The 14,905-nt window shown below is 43.5% G+C and overlaps 1 protein-coding gene across 12 annotated transcripts in view; it reads left to right on the top strand.

The window, feature by feature from the left end:
* Positions 1–14,905, top strand: part of KANSL1 (KAT8 regulatory NSL complex subunit 1) — a 213,734-nt gene that overhangs the window by 42,204 nt on the left and 156,625 nt on the right. For all 12 annotated transcript variants that reach the window (XR_015745633.1, XR_015745631.1, XR_015745632.1 and 9 more), the window contains one exon: positions 9,946–11,314. Coding sequence is in view for 9 of the 12 variants with exons in the window: in XM_087945426.1 (XP_087801552.1) it covers positions 10,029–11,314 (1,286 nt within the window). In the remaining 3 variants the exon portion in view is untranslated. The remainder of the gene's footprint in view (positions 1–9,945; positions 11,315–14,905) is intronic.

The following is a 14,905-nucleotide window of genomic DNA, read 5'->3' as shown; positions in this document are numbered from 1 at the left end:
AGGAGGAACACTGCCAGAGCCCTGCAAAATGACCTCCAGTGGGCCACAAATGTGCATATGGCTGCTCAAACGGTCAGAAACAGACTCCATGAGGGTGGTATGAGGGCCGACGTCCACAGGTGGGGGTTGTGCTTACAGCCCAACACCGTGCAGGACGCTTGGCATTTGCCAGAGAACACTAAGATTGGCAAATTCACCACTGGTGCCCTGTGCTCTTCACAGATGAAAGCAGGTTCACACTGAGCACATGTGACAGACGTGACAGGTCTGGAGACGCCGTGGAGAACATTCTGCTGCCTGCAACATCCTCCAGCATGACCGTTTTGGCAGTGGGTCAGTAATGGTGTGGGGTGGCATTTCTTTAGGGGGCCGCACAGCCCTTCATGTGCTTGCCAGAGGTAGCCTGACTGCCATTAGGTACCGAGATGAGATCCTCAGATCCCTTGTGAGACCATATGCTGGTGCGGTTGGCCCTGGGTTCCTCCTAATGCATGACAATGCTAGACCTCATGTGGCTGGAGTGTGTCAGCAGTTCCTGCAAGACGAATTGAGCACATCTGGGACATCATGTCTCTCTCCATCCACCAACGCCACGTTGCACCACAGATTGTCCAGGAGTTGGAGGATGCTTTAATCCAGGGGTGGGAGGAAATCCCTCAGGAGACCATCTGCCACCTCATCAGGAGCATGCCCAGGCGTTGTAGGGAGGTCATACAGGCACGTGGAGGCCATACACACTACTGAGCCTCATTTTTTGACTTGTTTTAAGGACATTACATCAAAGTTGGATCAGCCTGTAGTGTTTTTTTCCACTTTAATTTTGAGTGTAACTCCAAATCCAGACCTCCATGAATTGCTAAATTTGATTTCCATTGATAATTTTTGTGTGATTTTGTTGTCAGCATATTCAACTATGTAATGAACGAAGTATTTAATAAAAATATTTCATTCATTCAGGTCTAGGATGTCTTATTTTTGTATTCCCTTTATTTTTTTGAGCAGTGTATATATGTATGTTGGTATGTTATGTATGTTTAATAATAAAGCCTATCCCAGGTCTTTGGGAAGGCTTGATAGGTGGATAAAAATACCAAATCCAATCTAAACATTTATACTGGCTGTGCGATGAACCATAGTAAAATCTATACATTTTTGATTGGCAAGATTTTTTGGGAAGTGGCTCGCCATAGCCTATTCACAGGGCTGAGAAAAAGAGTGACTGGCCCAAGGTCATGCAGCAGGCGTCATGCCTAAAGAGGGACTAGAACTCATGGTCTTAAGGTTTCTAATCTGACACCTTAACTATGACAACAGTGCCATATCGCAATATCAAACAATCTTGTGATATAGCGTATGACTTAAAAACAAATCACTTCATTCAGAATATGCTTGTAAAGGAATATGCTTGTCTATATAATTATGGTGTCCATAAAATGGATAAATGCTGAAATCTCCAAACATTTTATCAAGGAATTTGTCAAGAAAAAAAGAGGGAATGAACTGATGTTGAATAATCTCATTGATTGATCAGAAAGAAGAGATTTTGTGAAAACTGAAAAAATGCATTGTATTTGGTAAATAAATATAAGGTGATGAAACATTACATTCTGTGGTTGTGCTGAAAACTACATTTTCTAGAGAAGTGAATATTCACTTTTGGTTGTAATGCAACCAAAGAGAATAATTTTAAAATTCTTAAGTTATTTAATTCCAGTAGATGATCTGAATTTATTTTAAAAGTATGTGAGTGGATAGCTGTTTTTTTAAATGTGCTTATTTAGGTTACAAGGTTACTAAGAATATAATTGCAGCAAATGCTTCTGAGCTTTAACTGATGTGGAAACAAGAAAAATTGAATTTCAATTTCTGTTAAAATATTTTACTTGCTTTGGACTGACCATCAGATATTTGGGTATCATTTTTATGCTGGATTGAAAAAAATTATTAGATAAGAATAAATGTGAAGAATATAAGGTTTCTCTTGATCTTAAATATAGTGTGATATTTATGGCAGTGTCATAGTGGGAACAGATAACATATACCATGATAGTAGCCTTATTTATCATGAAATGCTGAGGAATACACAGTGTGTATTTATCATGCTTTTATGGGCATGAATATTATGGTTCAGAATTGTTCACCTGAGAGAACAGAACAAATAAATCCAATAAGCAGATTTGTGCCAAAAATTGCATATGAAAACAAAAGTTGTTTTGCTTATCTTGAACTTGGTTGAGCTGGTTGGCTGCTTTGTTTGATCCTAAGGGAATTATATTGGACTCTTGTTCACAACTGTAGTTGGATTCTACACGAAAGATAAACGGGAACCAGGAATGCTATTTTGACTTACTTTGTCTCTAGTAAAGAAGAGCAACAAGTGTAATGCCCTTATATAAATCTATGTATAACTATTTTTAGGATACTGCATACAGGATTTAGAACTGAAAAAGATGTTGAGGTGGTAGAAGAGGGTTGAACTTTTCACCAAGAAAAGATTTACAGTTTACAGGCTTATTAATTGATAGGATAATTAGAGAAAATGGACATAGGTAGGCAATTGGGCAATTTGCACATGTTTTGATCACAGTTTTCTCCTCCATGCTGCATCGAGAGCCCAGGATGGGTTGACTCCTTCCTATGATGTCATTTAGCTGAGTCTGCACTAAGATATAAAAGCCAGCCCCCGGAAGAGACCCCAGCTTTTGACTCAGCTCCTTTCAGTCACTAGCTGTGTCTCTGAAAGCTTCTGTTAGATAACACTCACCAGCGATCATCAGTACCGTTTTTCCTCGTTTCAAGCAGCTCTCAGGATCTGGGCAGCTGCTCTTCCAGGAGAGCAGGGCTCTCTCTCTCTCTCCTGCAACATTGGGAGCAGAGTTGCCAGAGCGCTGTTCAGGCAAGTTGGGCAGCGTCTGTAGACCTCCCCCACGCCTGCGGTTTGAGCGGTCGTAATAAGTGATCGGCAAACCGATACCAGCGTCAGCCAGCTGATCGTGTGGCCAGAGGCTGCCCTTTCCTTTGCTGACTTCACTCGGGGCTCTTTATAGCCTAAGGAGAAATTCTTCGATCTCGGAGCCTGTTTCCCATAGTCAGCGGCCATCTTGGATTGAAGCCTTCCACCACGAGGTGAGCGGCCATTTTGTAAGCCTGGGGGCCAATTTATACCCTAAGGCAGGGATCCCCAACCTTTTCGACGCCTTGCGGCCCGGTTCCGGCGTCAGCTGGCGCGCATGGCCCGGTTCCGGCGTCAGCTGGGCGCCGCCATCTTTTTGACGAAAAATCACTTCCGGTGACGTCACGAAGTGATTTTAAATCAAATGGTGGCGCCAGCGCTCTGGTGAGCTTTTTCGGGTAGAAATGGCTTTCTACCGGAAAAGCTCACCAGCGCTGGCGCCGCCATCTTTTGACGAAAAATTGCTTTTTTACCAAAAAGATGGCGGCGCCCAGCAACCAGCGGCCCGGTAAGGCTTGTTCGCGGCCGGTACCGGTCCGCGGACCGGCGGTTGGGGACCCCTGCCCTAAGGGGCTTAATACAAAAAATTTACAAACAGTTTCTTTCCATCGTAAGAGTCTTTATTCTTCAAATGGAGCAAGATAAGGGTCAGGCAGAGTCCCCCCCAGTGGAATAGTCTCTTAAGCCAATAAGAGGAAAAGTTGTAGGCAACGCACCCAATCAGTCCAGAGGGAGGTGGCTGCTAAAATCAGAGCTAAGGTTCTAGCCCCTAAGAAGGCAACTCAGGCTCAGTTGAGGGCAGAAAAGCGCAGACATGCAGCCCTAGAGAGGCAGTTCAACAGAACTATTCAACAGAAGGGAGTGCAACTACAGCATGTTTCAGGTCATACCCGTGGGCCCCAGCCAAGCCCTCCCAGGGGAGGAGAAGTTATCTATGAGCCTGTCTCCTGAGGCTTTTGCAGTACAATGATCTTCCGGATCTAAGCAGATCTGGGCCTTATTTCCAACAGACTTCTGGGCCCTATGCTCCTCCTCCTCCCTCCAGGCCTCTAACCTCTTCTCAATCTAGGCCTGAAGCCGCCACCTTCACTCCCACAGCGGCCTTCGGCCTTCTGCCTCTACCTTTGAGCATAGACCAGGGGATATCCAAGATGTTGTCTCTTTGGCTATTAGGCAGGGATTGGCTGAAGGGTTCAAGCAAATCCTTCGACTTCTGGAAAGGGTTCAGGCCCTTCTCAATCTATAAGTTCCTTGCCTCTTCACTCTGATTTACATAGGCCCCAGGACCTCAGGGTCCATTCTTCTCTACCAGAATGGGAGGAGGTTGATGAGGAGGGAAGGGCTTCACCATCTGAACACAGTTACTCCTCTCATTCAGAACATGAAGAGGGCGAGGCCTTTGACCAAAATCTTTCAGAGGAAGAGGACTCTCGCCCAGAGCAGACATCCTCTGCATTGGTCTTCAATCCTTCTCTCTTCAGGCCATTACTCAGCAAGGCCTTGGTCACTGCCAAGTGGCTCGGGAGCCACAAGGAATTCCCTCTAACCAGGGAGACTCACTCTTCTCCAAGCCTGTAGTGCATGCAGGGGTTTTGCCTTCTCCCACTTTGTTCCTGGAAATGGTCAAGGAACAGTGCGCTTCCCCTTCGGCAGGTCCTCGCCTATCTTCTCTGGATAAGTGTTTCTACAACGTCAGCACAGCCCTGGACAATTCCCTGGCAGTGCCTTCTGTTGACATTCCGGTTCTGGCCTCGTTCCCATTTTCTGGCACTCTCATGTGGGCATCCATACAGTGGCTGGACCAACTCCAGATTAGATTGCCTACATCTGACCTTCGGTCTCACCAAAGCCTTAATAAGATTATCGCAGCAGCAGAATTCACTGCAGATGCCACTCTCAATTCCGCCAAATTTGCATCTAGGGCCATGGCATCTTCAGTAGCAGCAAGAAGACTGTTATGGCTCAGAAATTGGCAGGAGGAGTCACGCCGTAAATGGAAGCTGGTTTCAGTTCCATTCGCGGGCAATAAGCTTTTTGGCGATGCTCTGGAACCTTATCTCATCAAAACCAGAGATAAACGTAAAATTCTCTTCCTCTGGAAAGAGAGCCGACTATCGCCCAGCTCCTTATACTGGTACACAGCCCTTTTGGGAGGGTGGGGGGTCGTTCCTTCCGTCTCTCTTAAGTTATCCCTCGTTCTCCCCACCCATCGGAGGTCACCAAGCCTTCGTTGCCTCCAAATGGGAGGAGTCAACGGCGGGTGCCTGCGTGCTCAGCACTATTAGGTCAGGATTACAATTGGACTTCTTCATGCACCCCCCATTTTTTTTTTTTGATCTGTCCTGTCTCGGGACATTTTAAAGCAAGACCTCACGAATCAGGCCATTCAACTCCTTCTTGAAATCCGAGCTATTCAAACCTGTTCCTCCCTCTCAACGGGGACGTGGGGTTACTCTCGCCTTTTCATCGTTCCCAAAGCCTCGGGCGGTAGCGAACCATCCTGGATCTAAAATTTCTCAACCAGTTTGTAAAATATAGGCAATTTAAAATGCAGACTCTGCATTCTATTTTAGAGAGCATTCGGGAGGGCGATCTCATCTCTTCCATTGATCTCATGGAGGCTTCCTCCACATCCCCATTTGGCCTCATCATCTCCAGTTTTTCCGTTTCTGTTATCAGAATACCTATTACCAGTATCGAGCACTTCCCTTCGGCCTCTCATCGGCTTCAAGGGTCTTCACGAAGGTTCTGGCAGCATTGATGGCATATTTTGCTTTCTGTTCCAATGCTACTTGGTCAACATTTTGATTCTGTCCTTCTCGATCCATGCAGCCCATCGGGATCTGCAAATTACCCTGTCATATCTCCAGAGCCAATGATTTTTCCACTCTCGTCCACTCCAATGGTTCCTGCTTCCCTACCAATGGGCAGGAACCAGCCACTCATCCATCAAGGTCCCGCTCCCTCCACAAATCCGGAGATCTCTCAATTGTTGGTGTTCCCCGTTAATCTGGAAGTGACTCCTTTTCAGGGTCCCAGACAGGCTAGTGATAACCACCGATGCCAGCTTCCTGGGTTGGGGTTCCCATATGCAGGGCCTGATAGCTCAGGACCTTGGTCCAGGTCAGAGCAGGCCCTTCCCATAAATTGGCTAGAGCTCAGAGCCATTTTCTAGCTCTCAAGCATTTCAGGCACTCATGTTCTAGTCCTTATGGACAACATGGCCGCCATGGCTCATGTCAACCTGCAAGGGGGGACGAGGTCCAGAGCCCTCATGGGAGAGGCTCTACGGTTGGGGTTATGGGCAGAGCAACACCTGTTGTCGATCTCGTCGGACCACTTCTCCGGGATCAACAACTCCCAGGCCGACTGGCTCAGCAGGAGCCTAGTCGACCAGGCAGAATGGTCCATTCCTCCATCTCTATTCAGGTCCTTTCCCTCAGATTCGGAACGCTGGAGGTAGATCTCTTCTCCACTCCTCCCAGGTCACCAGATTCTTCACCAGGTTTCCTTGCCAGGGAGCGGAGGGGACCAATGCCCTTCGGTCCAGATGGCCCCAAAGTCTCCTCTATGCCTTTTCCCCGCTCCCATCATTCCAGCAGTAATTTGGAGTAAGTTGGAGGAATGAGCAGAGCTCCTCCTCCTGGCATCCTATTGGCCAAGGACGCTCTGGTTTGCGGACCTGGTCAACCTGTCGGTGGCTTCTCCTTGGAGGATCCCAGCTCATCTAAACTCCCTTCATGAGGGGATTCTGCTCCACCCAGAGCCCCAGTGGCTCAAGCTGACCATGTGGTACTTGAGCGGCAGCGGCTAGAGGTGGCTGATCTTCCTGAAAGGGTCATCATCACTATCCTGGCATCTCGCAAACCTCCCACAAGGCGCATCTATGATGCCACCTGGAAGGCCCTTTCCCAATGGTGCCTTAGGGAGGGTCTCTCTCTCTCCCGCTTTAGTCCAGTTGGCAGAGGTTCTTAGATTCCTTCAGCATGATCTGGAGAAAGGTTTGGCCCCTAAAACCTTATGCAGGCAGCTTGAGGCCCTCTCCTTGGTTCTTTCATGGGGTTCGCTTCCTTCCTTATCCCATCATCCTTCAGTCAGGAGGTTTTTGAAAGGGGCTTCCAACCTGCACCCACCGGTGGTTCACAGTATCCTTCCTGGGATCTTCATATGGTCCTTAATGCCCTTACAAAGCCCCCCTTTGAACCCCTTGAAACATTGTCTCTCCGTTTCCTGTCTCTGAAGGTAGTGTTCCCCGTTTCCATCACTTCAGCCAGGCGGGTATCCGAGCTCGCTGCTCTTTCCATCAGACAGGACCTTTGTTCCTTTCATGATGATAGGGTTGTCCTCAGTCTGGACCCCTTATTTATTCCAAGGGTTAACACCTGTTCCACAGGTCCCAGGACATTATGTTGCCTGGCTTCTGCCCCCTCCCGCACCATGACTTTAGAGCAGCAGTGGCACTCGTTAGACGTAGGTAGGGCTCTTCGAATATCCACTAAGCGCACTTCCTCCTTCAGGAAGTCGGAAGCCATTTTGTTTCCTTTTCCCTTCTCACTTGGGGCACAAGGCCTCTTCTATTAGCAGGTGGGTCAGATCTTGCATTGAGCAGGCCTACAAACCTGCGGCCCTTCCAGTTCCTTGAGGTCTGACGGCGCACTCTACCAGAAACGCGGCCACTTCGGCTGCCTGGGAGGCCCAAGCACCCTTGGAGGAGATCTGTCGTGCGGCCACGTGGACATCTCCGTCTCCTTTCATCAGATACTACCATCTGGATGTTTTTGCCTTGGCAACTGCAGCCTTCGGCAGACGGATGCTTCAACGAGTGGTTCAACAGTCGGTGTGATGAGCCGGATGAGGACCCGCCCGTGGACATGCAGGCTTTGGTATGTCCCATCCTGGGCTCTCAATGCAGCATGGAGGAGAATGGGCGTTGGTGGAAGTTACCCTGAACGCCCTTTCTATCTATGCTGCGAGAGAGCCCAGCCCCTCCCTTGATTTGTCAGGAGAGGGTAAGTCATATTTCTGTATTAATTTGTGCTTTCAGAGACACCTTTCAGTCTGTCAAGTATCTTCGCCAAAGCTGGGGTCTCTTCTGGGGGCTGGCTTTTATATCTTAGTGCAGACTCAGCTAAATGACGTCATAGGAAGGAGTCAACCCATCCTGGGCTCTCTCGAAGCATAGATAGAAAGGGCGTTCAGGGTAACTTCCACCAACGCCCATTCTCAGATCTTTTCACTGCCTGTATTGACTGGGGCTAATGAAAGTTGTTCAACATGCTGGAAAGGGCACTATTTTGCTATTGCCTGGGATTAAATAGAGATTTAGATAGATACATCTTCAGTCACCTCTGATATTGTGCAACTTTCTTAGCATTCTGAGAGTGTAATGAAGGCGTAAAGGGGCAGCGTCTCAACTGCTTGCTCAGTTTTGATTGTTAGGAATAATATTATTTAGTTTTTTTAATATCTTCACTCACGTAATTAGAATTGGTTTTTTTTTAAACTTTATTTGTGGAAAGCAATGGTTTGTATTTAGGGTCAAGTGCAGTTGGAAATTCCTTTTTGTGAATCCTATTAAGATTCTTGACCTTTAGCAGGGAAGAGGGAAAAAGGGAAGCCTCTTTTCCTAAATACAAAAGAAGTCCCTTCATTTGCTAGAAGATAAATGATTACTCTTTATGCTAGGGACTTGATTCATGACCATGACAGTTGAGGGAATTTAGGTGAGTTCAGTTTTGATTCACTGTTGGAAAATACCTTTCTGAACTGGTTTTGTATTTAGTTTGGCTTTCTGCCACCCCTGGTAAGAGCAGTGCTGGCTTTTGCATTTTGCCTGTGGAACATAGAATATATGATACATACTAGCTTTCCTAGGTTCTTCCAGCATAACCTTTATTGGAAATTCTGGGACTTGAAACACACTTCAAGATACCATGATTTGGGAATGCTTGATCTGAACAATATTTAACAAAGCAATATATTTCACTTGTTAGCTTGATATTTTTCCAATCATCAGGGAATAGTTGAAGATGATAATACATACCTGTGCCACTAGTTCTTTCTCACAGTAACTGTCCTGTGATTTAAGATAGGGCTTAAAGATAATGATCTCTTGAAGGCATCCGGAAAGTTTTCATAGTTGAACATAGACTTGAACCCTGTTTTTCTGTCCTTTGTCCACCAATCTTAACCATTACAGGTAGTCATTGAATTACAACAGTTCATTTAGTGACCATTTGAAGTTACAATGGCCCTGAAAAATGTGACTTGTGATCATTTTTCACTCTTAAGACCATTGCACCATCCCTGTAGTCATGTGAGCAAAATTTGGATGCTTGGCAACTGACTCATATTTATGACGTTTGCAGTGTCATGAGGTCATGTGATCCCTCTTTGCTATCAAATTCACTGTTGCTAACTTAATAATTGCAGTGATTCATTTAACAACTGTGACAAGAAAAGTAAAATGAGGCAAAACTCACTTAATAAATAAACTTAGCAACCAAAATTTTGGGCTCAATTGTAAGTTGAAGACCACCTGTATATCACAGTGGCTCTCATATGCAGCTTTATTTTCTATTTTATTCAGAACCTGTATTGTACATTTTTCAGTTGTTTGGCAAAACACAGTTTTCCCTCAGCCGTTCACATTTCCCAGCAACAAAGAGAAAGCCACTTGAAGGGCACCATGTTGGAGAAAGCTTTCTTACTATACTTGTCCAGTATTTGATGCTTATCCTTGTTTTGTGATTTCACCTTCATTCCTACTTCAAATCCTTTCGTCATTTCACCATTTTGGCATGTCAAAAGATTTTCATGTTCTGTTTTATACCTTTCCATTGGATATTATACTGACTAATTTGGATAGGAAGTTATTGATTGTGTCTAATGAACAGGTGTATATAGGCTTCTGTATCTGATAAAAACGTATATACAAATAACATTTTTGTTTTCCCATTCTACACTTCTAAACTATGTCTTTTTTTTTTAAGGCTTCCCTTTGGCGAGGCAGAAAAACACAGCAGAGCTGGCCTCTGCAACGGGAGAGGCTGGAGTTCCCAACTCTATGTGCTGAATGGCTACTATGGCGCCCGCTCTCACTGACGCAGCAACTGAAGCTCACCATATCCGGTTCAAACTGGCTCCCCCATCCTCCTCCCTTTCTCCTGGCAGTACCGAGAAAAACAGCAACACTAACAACATCCTTGTTGCCAGTAACGTCACCAAAAGGAAAGCTGAGGATTCCAATCTAGATTTCCGAAATAATTCTGCAAAAGAAGAGCTGGGAAAGCTGCAGCCATTGGTAGCATCTTATCTCTGTTCAGATGTAACATCTGTTCCTCCAAAGGAGTCCTTGAAACTGCAAGGGGTCTTCAATAAGCAGACGGTCCTTAAATCTCATTCTCTGTTGACTCATCCTTTCTTGAAAACTAGTGATCTGTTGGGAAGGCCACCAGTATTGGAGATTTCCTTGGAAAATCTAAAAACCATGAGTACAAGTAATCAGACACCATTGCCACAAACACCTGTCAATGGTTTGGCTAAAAAATTAGCTAAAACTAATAGTTCTGACCATGAAAGTTCTGTTTCACTTAATGGTGGGAAGAGTGCACCTTCTGCGACCCTCCAGGAAGTTGATTCAAATAGACCTGGGGGTTCTGATTTGGAGGACCTGAAGTCTGGTTTGAGCAATTGCACTCTACCACATAAAAGCCCAGATGCAGAGCATGCTGCCCCACTTAGCAATAATGGCATGGCAAATAAACATGGCCACAGTTCCCTAGAGCAGCAGTGTGAACTCAAAGGGGGTGGGGAGAACCAGTTGCTTTTGTTATCTGGAATATCTGTTTGTTCTGAGCTTGGAAGCAGTAAGCCAGAGGAACAGAAGATCTCTCCACCAAACAGTTCCTTTACCACTCTAGATTCAAATATGAGGACAAAGGTACTATTGCGGAGGCAGGCAGACATTGAGAATCGTGCTCGCAGGCTGCAAAAGCGGCTGCAAGTGGTACAGGCCAAGCAGGTAGAGCGGCACATTCAGCAACAGCTTGGTTTGCTAAGCAAATTGCCTGCTTTGGACTCCTTGAGACACCGAAGTCAGCTAACGCTGACCCGCAAGACAGAAGCAACTCTAAGAAAAGTTGTAAATGAGACAAGTACCTCGGAAGGACTGAGCAACTTCCTAAAAAGTGACTCTATCTCAGAAGAACTAGAAAGATTTACTGCCAGTGGAACGGCTAACCTGCGCTCTTGTGAGCAAGCATTTGATTCTGATGCCACAGACAGCAGCTCAGGTGGAGAATCTGATATTGAAGAAGAGGAACTGGCCAAAGCAGACACAGAACAATACCATGTACCCCTGTGAGTAACATCAAATGCTAGGGTTTTTTGTTTTTTTTTAGTTTTTAATATTTTGTTTTTCAGACAACTTTTGTCTCATATCAATATTATTTAAGGTAATTAAAATCAGAAGCAAGCAAGCTACAGTAACAAATTAGTTTTAGAAGTGGAAAGTTGAAAGGCAATTGGTGATAGACAGTATCATACATAAATTAAATAATATTGGCCTAGCATCTTTATTGTTTTTTTAAGAAAAAGAATCCAACCCATACTTCTATAACGGGACTATGGGTAAAATTGGCCAGTAAAATTTTTTCTTTCTTTCTTTCTTTCTTTCTTTCTTTCTTTCTTTCTTTCTTTCTTTCTTTCTTTCTTTCTTTCTTTCTTTCTTTCTTTCTTTCTTTCTTTCTTTCTTTCTTTCTTTCTTTTTTCCTTCCTTCCTTCCTTCCTTCCTTCCTTCCTTCCTTCCTTCCTTCCTTCCTTCCCTCCTTCCTTCCCTCCCTCCCTCCCTCCCTCCCTCCCATCCACCTACCTACCTACCTACCTACCTACCTAAAATATGGCAGCTTAATAGTAAGATAGTCATGCAGCGTTGGTTGGAAAAGAAGCTCTGCTGATGCCATAAGCTCTGGCTTATAGGAAGAACTCTATGCATGCATAGATAGGGATCTAGAAATCTTCATTGTTATAAAGGAATAACATAGTCACATGATGTGACCGTATTATAAGTCAGCTTAATATAATTTAAACAGTGTCATAAGTGTTAGGCTGAAAATTTTAATTGACATGAATTTCAGTGCACATGGGCACATTTAGATATACATGAAATCATGTTAAATTAAGGAAATATAAACTTAAAACAATGAATAATGTTTGTTTTGCACTGATCTTTAATACTTGGTGTGGTAGTAGACTTCTTCATAGTGCATAGCTGTTTTTGGCTGAGGCAGGTTGGAAAAAGAAACAGTTGATTATGTTGAAATTTGAATAGGTCTCAACAAATGTAGTTGCGTCAGATCTTTTATGTTAACATTGATGGTTATATCCATGCAGAAAGACAAGGAAAATAGAGAATCTAGTTTTCAAACTGAACATAATTTTGTGCTGTCTATAGAATTGCAATGTGCTTAATTGTATTTAAATGAGATGCAACTTGATTGTTCAAATGTGCGCACCCTGTCATTTTCAGTATTTGGTACAATATAATTGTCTCGGAGCCATGTATAACTCTGAAAGAAATTATTTATGTAGGAATAATTCAACTGCCCCCAGAGTTAGTTTCCTGTCTAACCTGGAGACCTGTGCCTCATTCTATTAATAAGCAAACATTTTGACAACTAAATTAATAATAGACTGTTCTGTAATTTTACTGTGCTTTTTTCTTTTCTTGGAGCTAAAAAAATAAATTTATTTCATTTGATTGTAACTCTACATCAGGGGTCTTCAAACTTGGCAACTTTAAGACTTGTGGACTTCAATTCCCAGAATTCTTTTTCCAGTCATGTTAGTTCAGGAATTCTGGAAGTTGAAGTCCACAAGTCTTAAACTTGCCACATTTGAAGACCCTTGTTCTATATTTTTAATGTGTTCAATTAATGAGCCTCCCCATATGTTTGTTTTCTGGATTCATTGAGTAAAGGCCAGATTTCACTTCAGATCATGGTTGGTTTTAAACACATCATTAAAATATAGTAATTGGCTAAATAAAAGTATGTCTCTTACCAAGAAATACCTTTTTTCAATTTTCAGCCACTATATTGATTTTGTGTTACTTATTTTCAGTTGTATCTGCCTGGTTCCAGTTAGAGCTCTTTAAAATACATATTCAAGTTTGCTTATTTCAGAATTCTTAACTTTGGAGAGAAGTTTATCCATTTTAAATTTGGGAATATGTTGTAGTCGCTCTAATAGCAGTTGCTGCTCTGAAAACTATGGCATTCCTTACCAAAAGACAAACTTGATAAAAGTTTTTTTTCTGCCATCCATTTTAGTTCATCAAGATATTTCTCTTTTCCTGGGTAAATGCGTACATTCCAGACAAAGTACTTGGCTGCAACCACCTAAAATTTTTATTTCCTAAGAATGCATGTGAAGTCCATGTGGGATTCAGAAGGATTCTTAATAAATATGATGCTTAAGGTTGTGCTTTGCTACCCATTTTAATTTAAAAGAATCAAAAACATATCAAGAGAGGCCATGGAACCTAGCAGTAACCAAGGGACCTTTTTTGGTAAATATTCCAGAGCATTAGGGCTTTCCATTTTCCCCCTTTTTTTTCACTGAGATGTATGGTTTAAACTTGCATATTGATTATTTTTATTGGCATTTAGAACAGGATTGTTAAATTCTCAGCACAAACATCCAGTCATCAATTTGTTTTCATCTGACTGGTTTGATTGAAAACTGTTTTATAAACAATTCATGTATATTATTCTTAATTAGTTTGGTATTACTAACATTTTAAAAAGAGTTGAAAGTTTTATTTATTCAATCACTTTGTATAGTTGCCCATCTCAGGAGGTGATCTTGGACAGAGATTGTTAAAAAATGAAAAGAATAACAACTACAAAAGTTAAAATGCATCATAACTGAGAAAAATACAACAATCATTTACACAGCCAGGAGATAGATCTCATGTCACCTAGTTTGATAATGAAACATTTGCAAGAAAATATTTTCTTGCACTAGGTGTCAGACATCTCAGAAACCATTAATAAACTTTAAAAAACCAACCAAACAACACCAGGAATCATCTACAACATCCACTGTAAGGACTAACAGCCACTACATAGAACAAACAAACAGGTAAAAGAGTAGTGGATTATGTCCGTGAACATCAATTAGTCATCAGAAGACATGATAAAAATTCTTTAATTCTCCAGCATGCCTTTGGGATAATCCACACATATGGGCTGAATCTGCCTTTCTGCCCAGAGACTGAGTCGTCAATCTTTGCCACGCCTCTTCCTGTCAGGGCAGGAAGTTTCCTAGCCCCAGTCACAATTCAGTCTTGACCCTAAAGAGACATGGCAAAGTTTGGCTCCAATAATTTCAGCAGAAAGCAGCGGTTTAAAGTGTGGATTCTCCCAAAGGTTTGCAAAAACTCCCTTTATCTAAAAAGGGTAGTCAACCTTTTTATACCTACCGCCCAGTTTTGTATCTCTGTTAGTAGTAAAATTTTCTCTAACCGCCCACCAGTTCCACAGTAATGGTGATTTATAAAGTAGGGGACAAAACCCCTACCCACCCACCATGAAAGCTGGAACGCCCATTAGTGGGCTGTAGGGGCCAGGTTGACTACCACTGATCTAAAAAATTGTAAATAGGCAGCAATTGGAACTTTTTCCTGCTCTGTTTTTTATGGTCCCCTGAACTACAAATTTAAGGCCTAGCAGCCCAGGCAGTCAAGAAGAGCCCCAAAACGATCCCCCAATCCTGCCCCCCCCTCGCTGAAGCCATGATCGCCCCCAGCACGCCGTTGTGCTCCCAGGCTTAACCAGGTAGCTCTGGAGCATCCACTTTTACTTTTGTGCTCTACAGATGATTTTTGGAACTGGTGGTGGCCATTTTGGCCATGTGGTGAGTTGTGCAGGCTATCCAGGAGAATGGTAG

The sequence above is a fragment of the Notechis scutatus genome, chromosome Z (assembly GCF_049901735.1).
Source record: "Notechis scutatus isolate UNSWTSFEM ecotype Mainland chromosome Z, rNotScu1.2, whole genome shotgun sequence".
Classification (NCBI taxonomy): domain Eukaryota; kingdom Metazoa; phylum Chordata; class Lepidosauria; order Squamata; family Elapidae; genus Notechis; species Notechis scutatus.
Note: the sequence above shows the minus strand (reverse complement) of the source record. Positions and strands in the feature narration are given on the sequence as shown.